This window comes from Polistes canadensis, unplaced genomic scaffold (genome assembly GCF_001313835.1).
Source record: "Polistes canadensis isolate GaletaPanama2010 unplaced genomic scaffold, ASM131383v1 scaffold_40, whole genome shotgun sequence".
In the NCBI taxonomy this organism is placed as follows: Eukaryota; Metazoa; Arthropoda; class Insecta; order Hymenoptera; family Vespidae; genus Polistes; species Polistes canadensis.
The window spans coordinates 787,508-807,432 of record NW_014569587.1 but is presented as its reverse complement, the minus strand read 5'-3'; the positions used below and the strand labels follow the sequence as shown (position 1 = coordinate 807,432).

At 29.4% G+C, this 19,925-nt stretch overlaps 1 protein-coding gene across 1 annotated transcript; it reads left to right on the top strand.

Annotated features, from left to right (window-relative positions):
• Positions 1 to 1,236: 1,236 nt before the first annotated feature.
• Positions 1,237 to 18,359, top strand: LOC106784749. The gene is made up of 23 exons (XM_014744602.1): positions 1,237 to 1,933; positions 2,443 to 2,589; positions 2,686 to 2,846; positions 3,378 to 3,451; positions 3,525 to 3,634; positions 3,712 to 3,926; positions 3,993 to 4,101; positions 4,160 to 4,254; positions 4,346 to 4,409; positions 4,484 to 4,559; positions 4,659 to 4,796; positions 5,074 to 5,179; positions 5,254 to 5,482; positions 5,574 to 5,709; positions 15,496 to 15,556; positions 15,655 to 15,769; positions 16,240 to 16,511; positions 16,605 to 16,719; positions 16,785 to 16,852; positions 16,937 to 17,062; positions 17,167 to 17,496; positions 17,628 to 18,006; positions 18,087 to 18,359. The coding sequence occupies exons 3-23, from the start codon at positions 2,704 to 2,706 to the stop codon at positions 18,351 to 18,353; spliced, it is 3,228 nt and encodes a 1,075-aa protein (XP_014600088.1). The 5' UTR covers positions 1,237 to 1,933; positions 2,443 to 2,589; positions 2,686 to 2,703; the 3' UTR covers positions 18,354 to 18,359.
• The last annotated feature ends 1,566 nt before the right edge of the window (positions 18,360 to 19,925 follow it).

The following is a 19,925-nucleotide window of genomic DNA, read 5'->3' as shown; positions in this document are numbered from 1 at the left end:
ATTTGAAAGGTTATCGGTGTGCGCCAAGGAGAGTGCTCAAAAGAGAGGCATGAGGAAAAGAGAAAGAAAATCAAACGTCATCTCTACCCCTTCCCTTTTCTTATGATCGACGCATATCATTTTCGAATCCTTGCCGCTTTACTTCTGAGGATAACTCTGATTGATTCAGAATAATGAATGATCAAATGAATGTATTGCTTCATACATATATATATATATATATATATATATATATATATATATATATATGTATATATAAAAGGCTCCTCGCTTATACGATATTTATATATGTGATGTGATCTCATGAGGAATGACACAAATGTAATTTGCAGGATGTAAAATTCGAAAAGCAACGTGCTGCCTCACTACCACCATCAACATCACATCACCATACCATACCACCACTTCCATCATCGCCACCTCCACCACCACCACCCAGTCTTATATTCCCCTACCATCAAAAGACTAGAAGCAAGTAGTACTAGATGTTCGTTGTGGAGGAGGTGGTAAAAGGGAGTGGGGCGAGGGTCTCATTGTTGGAAGTTTACGTCATTCCTTGAAAAACCAGTTGTTTTGAGTCGGTCGGTGCGCGCGGGTAAGAGAAAAATGTCGTCCACTCTTCGTATTTGATATTATATTTTTATTATTTATTCTAAAGTCATTTCTATTAACTTTTTCTATAACAAACGGAAATATTCTACAAGTTTAATGAACGATTGTGCTACATGGTAATATCGAAAGTAATATTTCTATATAAGACACACGCAGAGAAAGAGAGAAAGAAAGAGAAAGAGAGAGAGAGAGAGAGAGAAAGAGAGAGAGAGAGAGAGAGAGAAAGAGAGAGAGAAAAAGAGAGAGAGAGAGAGAGAGAGAGAGAGAGAGAGAGAGAGAGAGAGTGTATAGGCACGACTAATGTAGTTCACGTTAATGGTTAAGATCATTAGTAATATTTCTATAGAAAATCTTTAATTTATTTTTAAGTTGATTTAAAGATTTCATATAAATTTTTGTACTTTTTCAAATGCCCGCCATTTTGAAACCGGAAATTGGATTGAACCGAAATTACTTGTGAATCCTTGATTGTAAATACCTTAATCTTCTTTTTTTTTTTTTATTTATATATGCATTTATAAATGTTAAACGAATTAACCCAATTGTTCAGAACGATAGAGTAGATACATAAAGATAAAAGCAGCAGACACGCACGTTCATTTAAGATTTTGATATGAAATGTAAAGATCGAAAATGTTAATTGGATATCTTAAGTAATTTCGAAGATAATAGTTTGTTCAAAATTTGCTTTATATCGAGAGTATAAGAAAGAACTCTCTGTCTAAAAAAAATAAAAGAAAAGAACAGAAAATAAAAAAAAAAATAAAAAAAAAGGGGAAAAAAATGAAAGGGATAAAAGAAGCGGGAGCAAAACATGTCAAGCGCAGCACGATGCGCTTTACACGGTAGCGCCAGCTTCTGGTTCACTCGTTACTAACACTACTCTTTTGGCTCCTGTTTGACTGTTAAAAGATAGAAGAAGTGGTGTGTGTTGTGTTGGATAAACGCGTCGCGCTATAACGTGGGTATTTTATATAGTTAAGAACGTTGTCAGTCGATTTAACGAAGCTTTCTTGATAATATTGTTCGTTTGACGTCCAGCTCCCGCTGATATCCGGCGACACGGTCTTTCATTTTAAATATAACGGTGTATAAATAAGTATGAGCAATAGCAGGAATACGCGGAGCTCAACACGAACGTATACATTTTTCTGATACGCACGTTTGTGGACTATCGATCATCGCCCCGATATTTTTCTATTTTCATCGGAGATCCAAGATCAAGGGTGCATCATCAAATGCTCTCAACATTTATGACTTTTTCTTTGACGTTTACCGTATATGTTCTTTGTGCGTGGGTATGCAGTACCGAAACACCAAGGTTAGTGCGCTCTGTATGTGTGTGTGTCTGTGTGTATGTTTGTTTGTTTGTGTGCTGTTACTCTCGACCATCGCTTTTCTATCGAATGATCAGCAGGAGTGCTCAGCTACGATTTATCGTTTACTCTTTCTCTTTTTTCTTTTTTTCTTACACGATTTCTCTCCCTCTCTCTCTTTCTTTCTATCTACCTCTCTCCCTCCCTCCTTCCTTCCTTCATTTTCACAATCCGTCCAAAAGCGTCTTCTCCTACGCACCTTTTCAAATAATATTTCCAGCTGTAAACGCGTTAATTTGTATTCTTATTTGAGAATCCTATGAGAATCTAAATTTTCTTGTTTTCTTTTCTTTTTTATCATTAAATATATCAGTTTTGTGTTCCATTGATTTACGTGTTTGGTAATTTCACAATACTATTTTTCCATTAATTTAAACTTAATTTTTGATTTGTATTCTGTCATTTGTTGTAATAAGAAAGAAAGAATATCGCGGTTATTTATTTTATTATACAGAAACACTTGAATCCAAAGTCTGTCAGGAATTTGGAATATACCTTTGTTTTTGGAAGAACGTATTTGGATTAAAAGAGTTCTTTTAAACGATGAATACTTGTTGTGCACTGACCAAGGGCTGCTCAGTTTGCCACTTGACCCAGTTTTGTAAGTAATATTTAATACAGTCTATAAATGGTTTATTTGATGATAATAACATCGTGTTCTATATAGAAAATAATTTATCTGTCATGCATATTTCAGATAAAAAGAATATACACAATGCTGTTCTTCCCGAACTGGTTACAGCCGCAAGGCGTGCTGGACGATGTTGAGAATTGTTATGGGATCAGTACAGATTCCTGTATAATGTTTGAGGAGTTCTGCATATTTGCCGCAGAACTGGCACTTCTGTGCGAAAGAGGGTATTGTAAAATCTTTAAATATATTTACTGTTTTACGATATGTGTATATCTAAATATTTAATAACGTCGAATGGGTTTTACAACACAACAAAAATGAATATTAATTGTTTACGTATACACACAATAATAATTTTTATTTTGTAAAATCAATAATCTGTTAAAAATAAATCTTTGTTACAGGCAGAAAATATTGAACAGTTGGTTAAGATAGCTATGAGGATATTTTAATGATGATGAAACAACATAAGCTGTTTCTCATTGCAAGAGGATTTGATATTTGGAAGTATGTGCAATATTTAATTGAATTAGATAAATTCTGATAATAAGTAACAATGAAAAGTATCCTATTACCACACTCCAACACCACTTTTCCTATATTTATTAACTTTACATTGTTGTATTCAATGATTAAACAACAAAAATATCAAATCCTGCTGCAAAAAATGTATTATTGTTTGAGTGTGATAATATTGGATCACTGTATAATGCTTATAAAGACAAATTATTTATTTTGTTTCTATTTAATTATAGAACAGTCGTTCCTATGAGCACCTCTCATTTTTTACACTGTGATGGAAAGGATACTAATCACAAAATTGGTTCAAGTGAGTAGTGAATTTAAAAAATTGTCTTTAATACATGAAGACAAATATAAACTTAAATTATTTATTTTTCCAGAGAGAATGGCATATGAGGTATTTTTGGGTGGCTCTTGTAATCCAACCACCTGGAGGTCAGAGATAGCAATACCGACACTTCAAAGACTTGGAATTACTTACTATAATCCTGTAAGCTTTATTACTCTATTAGAGGATTCAGAATTTAATATAAAACTGTAGATGTTAATAGATGAAATATATTGTAGCAAGTATCACAATGGGGTCCAGAGCTTATAGCTCAGGAATATGAAGCAAAACAAACAGCACGTGTTCTGCTTTTTGTAATTGATAATCAAACTCGTAATAGTGCAGGAATTATAGAAGCAGCTCAATTGGCAGCAACTAGGAGTGAATCTCTGATTCTTGTAATTTATCCGTACCGGCAAGATCAGACTATACTCGGAGAAAGTGTTTCATCACAGTATGTAATATTAATTATTTCAAAGACAAAATAATATAGAAATATAAACGTATTTATATATTATAGGGAATACTATGATTTAATGAATGGATTGCTTGTACTTCAATATTTTATGGAAAGAAACAGGATACCTATATTCGAAAGTGTGTCGATTGCTCTAAATTGTACATCTAAGGTAACAAAAATAAAATCAAACAAAAAAGCATTAAAATATATGATGTGAATTTGTTTAGGTTTTGCGCGAACAAATAAACGTACAGGACTTACATGCTGATGATGGGGTGAGACCTATGAGAATCTCTCTAAGTCAAAATGGGTCCGATATAATGTAAATAAATATTGCAATTGTGAGGTTTTAATTGATAAAATATCAATATGAAAACAATATTTTAACGACCTATTCCATTTCTTTTTTACAGAATGTTAAGAGAGATTTTTAAATCTTTGGACATTAATGATAGTGGTACAATAAGTTTAAGAGAAGTTAGTACACATCTCCATATATTAACAAATCTAGGAATAAATGAATGGTACCTTATTATTTATGATATTTTCAGGCTTGGGTAGCCTTACAGACAAACACAAAATGTAATGTGTCAGTTTCAGATCTGCTCAATGCTGTAAATAAATCAGGTAATGTATATACGTAAATTTTATACATAAACATTTAAATAAAATATGTCACGAGCATTATATATTTTGATTTGCAAAAATATTTGTAATGTCTTGTAGAAACGTACAGAAGCGTGATCGATGGCTTTCCAGGGAAGGGGAGTGATCCAGCAGAATCGCGGATAAACTTCGAACAGTTTTACACTTTAGCCAGCGAAGCTTCATGGCGGATGAAGAACAATGGAGTTTCTTGTGAAAGTGAGATACCTTCAGTTTGGAGTATATTATGTAGGAAGGCCTCAAAATTTCTACGCAGAGCTATTGTACACCCTTTTACGCGTTTCCTAGGTATATTTATGATTTTCTCTGCAACTTCCCACTTAGTCTGACTCGTATTTCGCACATCTACCTTCAACAAATCTTATCGTGATCTCGACGTAGAAGTAGTTTATCTCGATCGTTTAATATAATTTAATTCATTATTGAAAAAGGACAGAGATATATTTATAAATGTACGTGTACACAAACTTTTTAGATTGGACTAACTCCTTAATACCAGAGTCTGAAAAGAGAGACCTGTATGTTGGAGTGGTCACTAAAGATCTGTATTGGTTAGAATCTTCTGCAGCTCCATTAATTGAGTGAGCATTTAAAATTTCATGAATATTTCTTATCAGAATATCCGTGACTTGCTTATAATTAATACATTTTTAAGGTCTATGGGTTTGACTCTATATCGACCAAGCCTGAATGAGTACAACGTAAGGGTATTGCCACATGAGTTACAAAGGATGAAAAATTCGCGGTTAATCCTATTAATTGTACCGCAGCACTCTCGTGGCATTGCCATAATGGCATTAGCAGCTCACATGATTGGAATACGTGCTAAGCTTGTCCTGTGCGTTCAAACTCTTCCTGAAGGTTGTATTATTTCTGGTGAAAAGGTGAGATCTCATAATTATTTAATATTATCGTATATTTTCTTATTAAATATTAAATTCTATAAATATATATTATATTCTGATAAAAATTTAGTTAACCGAACAAGCCACGAAAGACTATAATCGGGGAAGGATGTACCTGTCGGATTATGCAAAGCGCGAAGGTGTACCTGTTTTTCAGAATATCGCTGATGCACTGCAACATGCGATACAGCTAGTTCAAAGTCCCTGTTGACTTAACTCCTCTTCTTTTTTCTATTTTTTCGTACGAATAAGATCATAGATTCGACGATTAATTTATTTTTATTATACGATGTCCAACTACCATTTGAGATTTACGGGACAACGGGTGGAGACAATACAAATTGTTTATCATTCTTGTTTCTACAAATATTAACTAAAACTTATATTAGTATTACTGACATTTCAAGATAATAATAATAATTGTTAATATCTTATTATAGCGCGATTGTTTTTCGTATAAAGATATATTTTTTTTCTTACACTTTTATTATTGACTAATATATAATAGAATAACATATTGTGCGCACTACTGTAGGATCGCGAGTTTTTTTTACAATTAAAAAAGCTTTTTTTTTGTTTGTTTTATAAAACAAAGCAATATATAAATGAAAAAAAAAATATATATTTCTATAGAGTTCAAAATTAATATTTATTTTATATTTTATTTTTTGATAGAGAATATATTTTTTAATTACTTTTTAATTATATCTTATTTCAAATACCATCTGCGATTGTAATTATTATTTTTTTATTTTGTAGAAACATTAGTGAAGGCGAAAGAGTGCAGCTAATAATTTTATTTTATTTTATACGTGTTTGCTTCACGAAATGATTTTTGTTTCCTTTTTTTTTTTTTTTTTTTTTTTTTTTGTATAAACGATGATACAAATAATCTCCTATGGTAGATGGACACATTTTTTATAGTAATTTAACTTGCAAGTTTTTGTAATCTTGTGGTAACTGGTTGAGGATTGATTTGATATACGTGTAAATAGACTATTAGTTATTTCTAACGATCTAATGATAATTAATCTCAAATTTGATAAAATGATTGTATGGGAGGGTGGTATGTTTGCTCGAGTTAAGTGTAAGTCTCCATCGTGTACACGAATAAATATATATGTACACATGGTAGAACGTCTTCTTAACGTTACATTATGACATGCGAAAAATTTCATTTGTCATAATTAGAAAAATGAAAATTATAGGCAACTAGAATTTTTATGTATGAAAGAAAAAAAAAAAGAGTGCAATTACTTATTTGTAACTTTCACATTGTTTGACGCTCAGAGACTTAATTCGCAACTGAACATTACAAATGGCTCAAGAAAGAAGAGTCATTTATCATACTCTTCTTTTTGAAGAATATTCATTATTTCACACATTTTTTCATTTTCTTTTTTTTTGTTAAAGCAAATTATTTTTACGCTTTCCTGACATTTTTCTTATAAATGTGTAAAGATTGAAAGTGTAAAGAGCTTTTATAATGAACAGAAATTAAATTTATAATGAACAGTAAAATAATCTCTAAACACATACATATACATATGTTACCAAAATAAAAAACAAAATTATTTCTATTACTACCTTGAAAAAACAAAAATCCCCTTCAACTTTAACTCTTTATTTCGAATAAAAATTGCTTGTAGATCTCAATGTATTAAATTAAGTTATTTATATTATTCTACTTTCTCGTCTTTTACTTTTGTTGAATCTTCGTTCGTTTTATTTTGACCAGTTACCTTTTTCACGTTGGTTTTCCCACCTCTGTAATACTGTTGTATAGTTTTAAGAGACAACAAAACGGGAATCATTGCCGGTAAAAATAAAGGTGTATATACGGCATATCTGAAAGAATGAGTAATTACAATTAAGAACGATTTGTTGACATAGAAAATTAAGTAAAGGAAGGAAAAAGAAAGAATGGCTTACTTTTGGTCTTCTGGAAAATATAGAAGTGCTAACAAAGTTGGATCGGAGAAAGCTTCTTCAGCAGTAATAAATGCATCTTTACTAAGCATAAAACCATTCATAAGATCACCATTTTTAAGGAGTTCGGCAGAACGTTCCACTAAATCTAGGGCAATCTTTATTCTATTTCCTACAACATCAGTAATAACGATACGATTGATTTCTGTGAGAAGTTGAGCTAATGATTGCAATGTTAACTTAGCGGAAGTTAACTGCTCCATAGCACGAACTCGCAGCAAAGCATCTACTTCCCAATCACGTGATTTCAATCCAACCAGTGGTACTACAGTTACACTGCTTATAGGCTTCTGAAATTAAAAATGGAATATTTTTATTGATTAATTAACAAACTGGGTTTCTTTTTCAAATGAATTACCATTTCTGGAATGCCTAAAAGTAATCTTAGTTGTGCAAGAAATATCCCGATGATAGTGGCTTCGTCGGGAACAATGGTAGTAACGTTACCATATGCTGCAGCTTCGCATGCTTCAGATGGAGGATTCGCGAACACAACACCACCCCATCTAATATATATATAATAATTATTAATATTAAGAGTGAGAAAGAAAGAGAAAAAATATCTCTTTTATAAAAAAAAAAACTACGTACCTTGGAGATAGAAATGCTTCGACGTCACCGTCAGTCTTTAATTTGTGGCCTTTACGTGCATAAATATGTAAGGGAGCATTATCACATGAAACTACATATGCTACGAAATTTATACACGGATGAAGACTCACTTGAGATGCTAGAATAAGATAATTCATGGTTTTTTTTTTTTAATATAAAGAATCAAAGAGAAATATCCTAATATTTCTTTTAATAATTCGTAAAAGTAAAGTTTTACCTAATTTTTTTTCTAATGGTGTTACAATATGAGGTAAAACATCTTCCACCAGAGCATAATGTTTACCTTTCCAGCTACTGTCGGGAACAGTTATTAGATTAACGCTTAGTGGTAAGAAATATAACCACTGTGACTTCACCGAAAAATTGCTTATCATCGATAATTGATCGAGGTATGGCTCTATGTACTCTAAATAAAATAGACACATTTATTTATGAACATTTGCTATATGTGTATATAACAATCGTCTATGTGAATGATTATTTAATATAATATATACCCTCAGACATCGCCTGGAGATCCCAATTGATTTGTAGTGTTTCAGGATCGGGATTCACCAAAGTTATCAGAACATCGTATGCTGAACTTGCAGGAAATCTTCGTCTATTTTCTTCGTCGAGACTGTAATTAGTTGGATTTGTAAGAGCATTTTTAGTAAGATCTAACGACTTTTCACGAAGGATCCATTCGGATAGTACTTGTACTAATTTTGCATTACCTAAACAAGATTTTGATCGTTTTAACGTTATTTACTCACATTATGAAATATGAAAATTATTGTTGAAAATAAGAACTTGCTTGTTTCAATCGAGAAGTATATAGTTCTTTTCGAACCAACGAGTACAGCATCATTAAGATTTGGGGATTCTAAGAGTAAAAGATTCCCTACGTCCAAATCGAAAGTAGAAGCAATTTTTTCCAATTCATGATGGGCAAATGCGAATGCCAAAAGATTGCTAGATACCACTTGATATACAACTTCCAAATCGTAGATCTCTGAAATGATACAATGACGTGATAAATTTTAATAAATAATGAATTCTGCATGACTAACGGTTAATTACGGAACTGATCAAACAATCTATAATATTATGTGCATTATGTATGTCAAACATTAACATATATAGATATCTCTTTAAATTCTATACATGAAATTCAGCACTTGTGGCATACTTTAAAAGAGGTCAATGTCAACAATAGACCTATAAAAAATTCCTAAGGCTATTCTACTCACGTATTTTAATGGGAAGTTAGTTTCGAGTAACAAGGACTCTAATAATTTAAATATACGATTACGATCAAAAGAAATATCTAAACATAGTAGAAAGAAAATACCACTATCTTCGAATGTTCTTCTTATTTCTTCAGTTAGTGCCGTAGCTCGTTCATCAGTTAAAGCAGCAACAATGATCTTCATTTTGATTCTAATTTCCAAATTTGATAAATCATCGATTCCAGAGTAAGGAAGTGCCACCCGCGGTACAGTTGTCATGTACCACCATAGTGGTACTCCAATTCCTAATAGTATCACCGCAAAAGAAATGCTGGCATATATTCTATACTTTTCTGTAAGAAAAATAACATAGGATTACAAAAGGATATTCAAACTCTTACATACTCTCGATCATACATTAAACCAATGATTTTCAAAAAATGCGCTGCAGTGTTTCAGGGAGTCGCGATTTCCCAACAAGGCATCTCTAAATATTCTAAAACTTTCATAATTTTATTTTTAATTTCAATTCGATGTAGTAGGATACGAAATTTTGCGAACTTGGTGCAAATTATTAACTCACTTATTGTTCGTATTAACTGCTTACAAAAGCATCTACAAAAAAGAACACGTTTTATTTATTCTGCAAGGCGAATTTGTTAGAATTTGATATAGGGTGTTTTGAGAAAATCTGGGTTTAGGAAGGGCGCCGAGAATAGAAAAATTTTAGGAATTTTTTTGCATTAAACCCATAAATGATATACAAATTGATATATAATTTGTTTGTTTTTATTTGGATATATAATGCAAAATCTATTTGAATAAATTTTGAAATATACAATCAAGATTTCAAGAGATAAGACCATACTATTAAGAATTTGTTGATAGCATTAACATTTTTTTTATTAACTGCATCGTTTGAATGATGTGATAACGAGTATGCTCGTCAAACACAGAATATGTTTCATTGTAATGGTACTATACCAAAATAGCACTTGATTTTTTTTTTGAAATTATTATCAATTGATAAGCTACAGGCATAATAAAAAGGAAGATACTAATTTTTGAAATCTCCTAAATCATTTACAAATATCTTTTTTACTATAACACAATTAGCAGAAACAAAAGTATTAATTATTTTTTGACGCATATACATTAGTTATATTTATGATTGCAACCAACTAATATATTTTTGTTTTTTTTTCTTACGTTGTCAAAAGGCATTGAAAGGTGAAAAGTAATACCTGTTTTTTTAAACAGTAATAACCTTCGAAATAATTTGAACTAGATCCAAACCGGCTATACATTTTCTGGCACTATCCGAAATGCAAATGTTAGTTAAGTGTCAGTGTCGAACTTGAATGGTAGCCGTGTCTGTTATTTTTGATTCAATTAGAAATTAATATAGAACAATGTTCCATTCAATTTTTTTTTTTATATGAAAAATGACTATTTTACCGTGGATTTTAAAAATGAATAAGAGAATGTACAAATAAATCCTTTGTATGTTGTATAGTTTTTGATATTTTATCTTTATATAGGAGATAGTGGTGATATCATTCCAAAATTTGTCGAAACGAAATTATAAAGTCGCATTTACACGGCTAGAAAGTGTGGTGTTGATTCATTATATTCTTTAATATCCATGATCAATCTAATTAATTAATTAAAAAAAAACAAATTAAGGTATTGTTGTATTTGTTTATTCTAACTAAACGAGTGATTAGTTCTTAATGTTAACAGATTAGTTTTAGATAAGTTAATAAAATCTACAAACGCTTTATTTTATATCGAATAATATTTGAAATAAACCTACGACTAGATAATGCTAAACATGCTCAACTTTAATTTAAAAGAATGTTTCATCATTCGAACAAAGATACACCTACGACATTTTAATGTCAATCTTTCTCTTAATTTATCATATTCGTTATCCTTTCATACTTATCCTACTGTAAAGTATCATTATGTGATAATAATGTTTGTAGTGAAGAAATGATAATAATACGTGTAATAAAAGCATTAATTATTATTCTCGTTTATTTTATTGACTTAATTGTCAAAAAAAGAAAAAAAAAAATTAATTTTATATTAAACCAATCGTTAATACATAATTAATAACTCGATATATTTTTTATCTTTATGATCAAAACGAAATAAAACACGTTTAATATTTAAATCTATTTGATTATCTGTTCAAATTTTTTTTTCGTGTTATTTCCTCGTTAATACATGTGTATATTACGTAATAGCAAACGAGTTCTAAAGGAGGATGTTAAGTTATTTGAAAATCATTTTTTTTTCTTTTTCTTCTTTTTTTTTTATATACAAAATAACATTTTAATAATCTCGTATAAATCCAGCATAAATAAAAGTCGTTCATTATTTTTCTATGATTATATAGTAAAGACATACCATGTATTTTGAAAAATTATCTGATATATGAATGAAATGTCTAACAAGAATGTTCCTCTTTGACAGAAGACGAATATTATCAGAGGATTGACAAATAAATGTCTGGAAAGGTAACTCGAATTATGCATAGAAAAGAAGATAGATATGCAAATAGGTAATTTCAAGGAAAAAAAAAATAAATTGTACGAACAATCGATTGCATGTTTATACTGCAAATTACAATATAATTTTCCTATTTTCAATACGGAGTGTTCTAAAAGTAGTTTTACCGACAAAATAAAAATAAAACAAAAATAAATCAACATTGGTTTATTAATAAAATTACAAATACGCGTTTTTCATTTCAAAATATGAATTTTCAGTTACAATGTTGTTAAAAATTATGGGCTCATGATACTGACGTTCCAAATACCTGGCCCAAAAAAGAAATATATAATTTTTCTGTTCGATAAAGCGATTTTTGGTATAGATTGCATAAATATAGGAGTATATGTAAATAAGTATATTGATTGAAATGGAAGAAAAATAAAAAAATGTTAAGAGCTAGAGTAAAGTTAATTTCTTATGAATGACCTATTGTTTCGAGGATGCGTTACTTTCTCATATGACTAAAATCGTACACGTGAAACGAATAACAAAAGTGAATAATTTAAATTAATTGAATGAATACTTCCTATTTAGAATTCGAACACGTAACAATAATTAATGCGAACAGAGTTCATGCGCGTTTTTATATTATCGAGTTAGTTTGAAAACATCCGTCTGACGACAAAGAATAAAAAATAAACCATAAAACCATTCTCCTGTTAAGTCATTCTTTCCAAACCAAAATTATTTAGCGTCTTCGATAATAAATATTTTCCATTAAAAATAATTACATTCACTTTCTTCCTTAAGCAACAATCATTGTTATTTTATTAGCATAGTCTTTTAACGGGATCTGGGTGTGAAGGAATGTAGTTTTATTGCTTCTGACGATGAATAAATAGATTGTGATTACGAGCTCAACGAGTTAATGTTGGTATTACCTAAAAAAGAAGAAAAGGCTAATCGATGACAATGCATTTCTTTATATCTCTTTGACCAAATTACCAGTTAAAGTGAACAATTGATAAATGATATTACTATAATTTCGAGTATCAGAATAAACTTAAAGATGACATTATATTGCATTATGTTCAGTTAATAGTTATAAAAAAAAGAGGATTATAAAAAATAAATGAAAATAAAGATGATCTTAAAGTTTCATAAATTTTGGAATTTTCTTTTGCAAAACTTTAAAATAATAAATAATAATTATATATACTTAATTATAAATATATATAATAACTTCGTTCGCGTACGAAGTCAAACTATTTAAAAAAAAACATAGATAAAATTTAATAGTTTTAAAATAATTCAAGAGATGATAAAGAATTGTAATTTTTCACGGTATTCACGTATATTTTTATGAGAATGAAAAATGTAACATATATGTTATAACGAATAAAAAGTATTAGCAAAAGGAAATAATAATATTAATTAAAATGCGTAAAATCATACACATATATAGATAGTTTTGTTTTAATATTGTACACTTATATATTTAGATTTTAATCTTGAGAAAGATATATTAAATAAAAATATTAAATAATAAATCGTATATATATACTTTTTACAGATTTACAGAGGACATACATAAAAATGTGTTCCAAGTTTTTCTCGCTAGGTAGAATAAAAAAAAAAAAATAAGAAAAATAATTTACTTTTTCTTATTTATAAAAATAAACAAAAAGATCTCAATTTAATATATCATGGGATTACGGGTTTCTTTCTTGCGTGAAAGAGTAGGAGCTTTTCCTGCTACGTTTCGGAATGGTATGGTCATCTTTCTAGAGTTTCTTATTTTCTTTGCCCTTTACTTAGAAAAAAACGTCAAAAGAATGTGACGAAAGGTTATCAATGGAATCCATTAAGATATAAGAAACTTATAATTAACAGCTGTCCCATTAATGGTTCACATTGTTTTTTTCAATGAAATAAAAGTAAGAGAGTAAAAGAAAAAGAGTGAAAGAGTGGAAGAGAAAGAAAGAGAGAGAGAGAGAGAGAGAGAAATAAAAGAGGATAAGAGAAAAAGAAAATAGAGAAGAACGAGTTAAGAGAAAGACAGAGAGAGAGGGGTGATACTTGAATCGTTCGTTTAAACTCTGGTGGTTTTGCTTCATGTCTTCCAGTGTGCTTTCAACTAACGGAAAGTTAGATCGTACTCTCAATCGTCTTCTTCTCGTTTTATCGCAAATGTTTAGCTCTAAGTGCATTCTTCTATTTCTATCATAAAAAATAAAGGAATCTATCGTTTAAAATTAATTAAACAAAAAAAATAAGTTTAATAAGTTTATAATTATACTGTTTTCGAGGAATACATCGATCACACCTTATGATCATTTTTTAAGTTTCATTCATCATGATTCTTCCTTCGTCAAAATGTATTCCTTATAAATCTGTAACACTGTGCTGATGTTTTTTGTTTTTTAGAAGAAGAATAGAAAATCTTGAAAGACAACATTTTTTCAATCAAATTTTGGAACCAGTGAGTTGTTACGCGTGGTACATATTTTCATTCTTCTTCTTCTTCTTCTTCTTCTTCTTTTTCTTCTTCTTCTTCTTCTTTTTATTCTTCTTCTTCTTCCTCTTATTATTGTTGTATCGGAAAAATGGATTTTTATTTGATTGGATTTTCTTTTCTTTTTTATCTTCTGCTTATGTACGAGGAGAACTTGTTTTGAGATAACCACTTCTCTCGATCTTATTAGAACCACTATTATACAAATGAATGAGTATGGGACCCATCTTATCGAATAAAAATGACGTCATTTAATCATAGAATTTACTTGTTGTCACAAATATTCTGTGCTAACCTTCTCTCAGCAATATTTAATGCTCGGAAGAAAACAAAACAGTAAAATGAGACATATTTTATTTTTGATTCAACATGCAACGCGTAATTCCTTTTGCATGATATGTATACATACGTGCATTAATCTGCAGAGGATGAAAATTTAACCCTTTGCACTTTCAAGATCGTATGATTGCAATACATCACATCGTCTGTTTAGTTTTACTCCATTACATTTATCTATTAAATTATGTTCTATCAGTATACACGTGCACTTATTTTATAGCTAAAGACGTTAATATCTTTGAACGTAAACAAAATATATAATTTTATATTTCGATTTTATCCATTATAAAACAAACTTTTCTCTCTTGCACACATACATACACACACACACACACACGCTCAACAGTTTATTTTTATCTTTATCCTTAATAAAATATTCTGAATTAAGTTGTACTTTTTTAAATAATTTCAAAATTTTTATAATACATTTTCTTTTAAATATTGTATACCAATTTTTTTTTATTAATATTTTTTCAAAAATAAACTATCTATATAAAAAGTTAACACCAAGTTGTCGTATTTCATATCTTTTATTTAATGGTCAATAAAACTCGAACAATAAGACGCAAAAACCTATTAACGTCCGTTAATGATAATTCATTGTATAATCATTTTTTATCGGTATTTTGTACTTTAAAATCAATTGCATAATCTTTATATCGATCATTACTTTCCTTATATTTATTTTCATGAATGATAATACATGTACATATATACAACATTTCATGCAATTAACAATTATCATTAGTTTATCAGTAATGTTTATTTCATATAAGCGAACCCTAAATTATTCTTATCAAATAATACTCTTTTATTTTAGTAAAATACAATGTCTACAATTACGGTGGAACCCCATCCAGAAATTACCGTTACGACGGCCAGAGAGTAAGTAATAATTAATGGTAACGAAAATTAATCAATTTTTTTTCTTTTTTTTTTTTTTTTTTTATAAGAATATTATTAAAATATAAAAAACATTTTAGGAACGAGTCATTGGGTATTCTACTTATACGATTTGTGGCAATATATTGGAAATCTTTTATAATTGTACTATGGCCACTGATCCTTTTACCATTAGTATTTATCGAAACTAAAGAGGTTCGTAATATTATTTATACAATTTAAATAAATAAATATAATAGTATTTATATAACAATACAGAATATGCAAATTACGAGAAGAATACAACTTGATGACTAGCACAAATTTCGCTATACATATTCATATATCACCATTCATTTTTATTGTGATTATAAAATTAGTACAATGTACGTTAAGGCTTAATTACTAGATATCAGGTTGCCTTGATACCTTATAAAAGTAAGATACGAAATAAACACATGACCGTTACGTAGTATACGCAATATTATGTAATCGTTTAAAAATATTTCATAAAACCCATGAAGTATTATTAATGGATAATTCAAATAAATTAACGATTTTCAGTTCGGTGAAACGGTAAAAAACAACTTTATGAAAAAATGAAAAACATTTTAACCATCCATTACTCATCAATATAAAAAATGCAATAATAATTATATATATATATATATATATATTTATTATAGGTATTGGCGATGCGATGTTTATACGTGGTCGCCTTGATGGCAATGTTTTGGGTAACAGAAGTTCTACCATTACCCATCACAGGTCTCATACCCGTGGTATTTTATCCTCTAATGGGTATTATGAGCACTAATGAAACTTGCCTTTGTTATATGAATGATACCACAATGATGTTCTTTGGTAGCTTGGTCATCGCCGTTGTTATTGAAAACTCTGGTCTACATATGCGTATTGCTCTTTTGATTATCAAAATGATTGGTTGCAGTCATAGAAGGTGACACTATGTTTTTAATTAAACATCGTCAGTATCATTGATAATATATCAATTACAATTATGAGGATATTATTAATGATGAAATATTTTCAGACTGACTTTAGGTCTATTTTTCGTGACGATGTTCATTTCTATGTGGATTTCTAATACCGCATCTACCGCGATGATGATACCGATTGTGGAGACTGTACTTATAGAACTTGAAGCAGTAAGTTAAGTTCATTGACCTTATTACATTATTTGAATTTAATTAATACGTCCAATTAATTTCAGCAAGGACTTGGTGATATGTTCATTCAAGAAAACGAAACCATTAATAATGAATCAGAGACTTTATCTGCGTACGTAAAATTTTATTTATATATTTTTTTGTTATGGATATATCCGATAATTTTTTTTTGATATATTATTGACTTTTAATATAGTACAAAAAGACCAACACATAGTACGATGGTGTATTATTTGGTAGCAGCATATGCTTCAAGTCTCGGTGGTATTGGTACAATAGTAGGAAGTGGGACAAATTTAACTTTGAAAGGATTCTTCGAAACGTAAATATTCTTAGCTTTAAACTCTGTAATAGATATGTCATTTTAATTTTCTCAATTTATATTTTGAAACATTCTATAATATGTTTATATTTCATTTTTCTTAGGCGTTTTCCAAATAGTCCAAGTATAAGTTTTGCTTCTTGGATGCTTTATTCGGTACCAACAATGTTACTGATGGGTATTCTCACTTGGCTATGGTTGCAAGTAATGTATATGGGTTTATTCAGGCCAAAAAGTAAAGATGCTAGAGCGATTGATATCGGCTCGCAAGGAGAACGCGTTGCTAGTGCAGTAATAGACAAAAAATACAAGGAACTTGGACCAATTTCGTGGCACGAGTCTATAGTTGGAATTATGTTTATAATTGTAGTATTACTTTGGTTCTTTAGAAGTCCTGGATTCGTTAAAGGTTGGCCATCATACATCACGAATTTGTAAGTATAATTTTTTATCGTTTAATCGCACCAACTCTCGTGACATATTGCATAAATTACGTTTAATATATAAATATAATAATGACTGATTTTTTTACATCTTGCAAAATTACTCTAGCTTTATTTTACAGGCCAGTCAAGGATTCAACAGCAGCTTCGTGTTTGACAATATTGTTCTTCATACTTCCAGCAAAACTTGACTTTCTGCATGCCTTCGATAATGATCCAAATAAACGTCCTACGAAACCATCGGCTGGTATGATAACATGGCAAATGATACATAATAAAATGCACTGGAGTTTGATACTGGTGCTTGGTGGAGGTTTTGCTATATCAGCTGGTAGTAAATCATCTAAACTATCAGAAATCCTTGGAAATGCATTAATAGGATTGAATTCTATACATCCAATAGCAATATTAGCTATTGTTTGTATATTCGCAGAAACTGTTACTGAACTCACTTCAAATGTTGCTGTTGCAAATATTATATTACCAGTATTAGCAGAAATGGTAAGCAAAATTTATGTCATCAATTTCAATATGGTTAAATTAAATTATTATTAATTATTTTCTTATATATAATTTTTTAGTGTGTGGTGCTACAAATACATCCCTTATATCTTATGCTTCCAGCAACTATATGTTGTTCATTTTCATTTCATTTACCAGTAGGCACACCACCCAATGCCATTGCCAGTGCAGCAGGACATATAAAAACGAAAGATTTTATAATTGCTGGGATAGGTCCCACTATTATAACAATAATTATAACTGTAGGAGCATTTTGTACCTGGGGTACATATGTATTTAATTTAAATGAGTTTCCAACATGGGCCATGCAGAATAAAACAATGTAGATCTGATTTTTATTTTAGTATTATTCGTATTAAAAACTATTTTTAAGAATATATTAAATTATATTATATTATACAAATAATTATAAAATTATATTATACAAATTTTTGTATAATATTATAATTTTCTCAAAAAAAGAAAGAAACAAATAGAAAAAAAGGAAGCCCCAAATAAAATAATATTATATTATTGTTGCTTCATAAAAAAACATTGTAAACAGTATTAAAAAAGCTTAATTTAATAAGCTGACTATATAAATCTTAAATGATAATATTAAAATAAAAGGTAAGATAGATATGGATCCAATTTATTTTCTATAAGAGTATTCAAATATTTTTATATCTGTATTAATAAGAACAATTATATTTATTCGTTCCATCAATATTTAATAAGTATTTGCAAATTGTATTCATGTGTGTATATAGTATAAAAAATCAATTATACCCTGGCTAAAAAAAAATCTAATAAAACAATAGGAAATAAAAATTAACATACAACGTGATCCAATACAATGTTTAATTTAACAATGTAAAATTGAAAAAGTAATATTAAAATATATATCTCTTACCATCTTTAATGGAATCGTGGTCAACAGTTGTAATTTGTTCTTCCATTTTCAGTGCGTTGTTAATGACAAATGTTTATTACATAATAATAATGTTCCTCATTTCATTTCTTTTTCACTCACACAATTAAATGTTTCAAACGTTACATTAAATCATTGACACACGATAAATAAATGGGAAATCATTTAAAGCACAACAGAATATAGCAAACCTAACCTTTGATATGAATCATTTATAAGACGATAAGGGAAACATTTAAATTTATACAATATTGAAAAACAAATTATTAATCCACAATGCAACCGAAAAGCTAATACTTGTTAAACTAATTTATTATTATTATTAATTTCCTACAACACATTTCATCACGCATTAAACGTCAATCTCTATACATGTCCATATACTATACGTTTAGACACGACCACCTGAAGTAAACACACATTAAATTGTTAGCAACGAAATAAGATTCTTATTAGAAATTATCGATATATATCGATAGTAGCAAGTAAGATAATACATATTCTTTCGGTTTTGTTAAGGCAAAGAATGCAGGAGTACATAGAAGCTCACAAGTCTCCTTTTTTATCTAACCAGATTCATCTTAGTTATTACCGGGACCACCAGTAGGCGATAGTAGGTACTTAACGCGATGACGGTACAATACTATCAAAGAATTTAATTTCATTGCAACGATTAATAGAGATTTGATCAAAATAGATATAGAATTCAATTGAAAAGTGCATCTGCGAATTTGACGATTTATATGTCAGGCCATTGTATCACTTGATTGTATGATTAATATAGTTTTCTTTTTGTTACAGGTGATTGTCGTTGAATGTATCATCTAACTCGTTTTGATTTCCTTTTACTTGAGCTTCTAATAATGACTTTTTAAAATATATGTATAAATGCATTTCTGAAGGCACACACATGTTTATACACTAAAAATTAAATATGATTATTTAAAATTCTATTAAACAATATATGTAACTATACTATATATACTAC

Bases quoted from the DNA above. Each gene is read 5' to 3' on its own strand.
- LOC106784749 (XM_014744602.1), top strand. From the start codon at position 2,704: ATGCTGTTCTTCCCGAACTGGTTACAGCCGCAAGGCGTGCTGGACGAT. The intron at 3,927-3,992 runs GTATGTAATATT...TATATATTATAG, and splicing joins GGAGAAAGTGTTTCATCACA to GGAATACTATGATTTAATGA. The intron at 4,797-5,073 runs GTGAGATACCTT...CAAACTTTTTAG, and splicing joins CAATGGAGTTTCTTGTGAAA to ATTGGACTAACTCCTTAATA.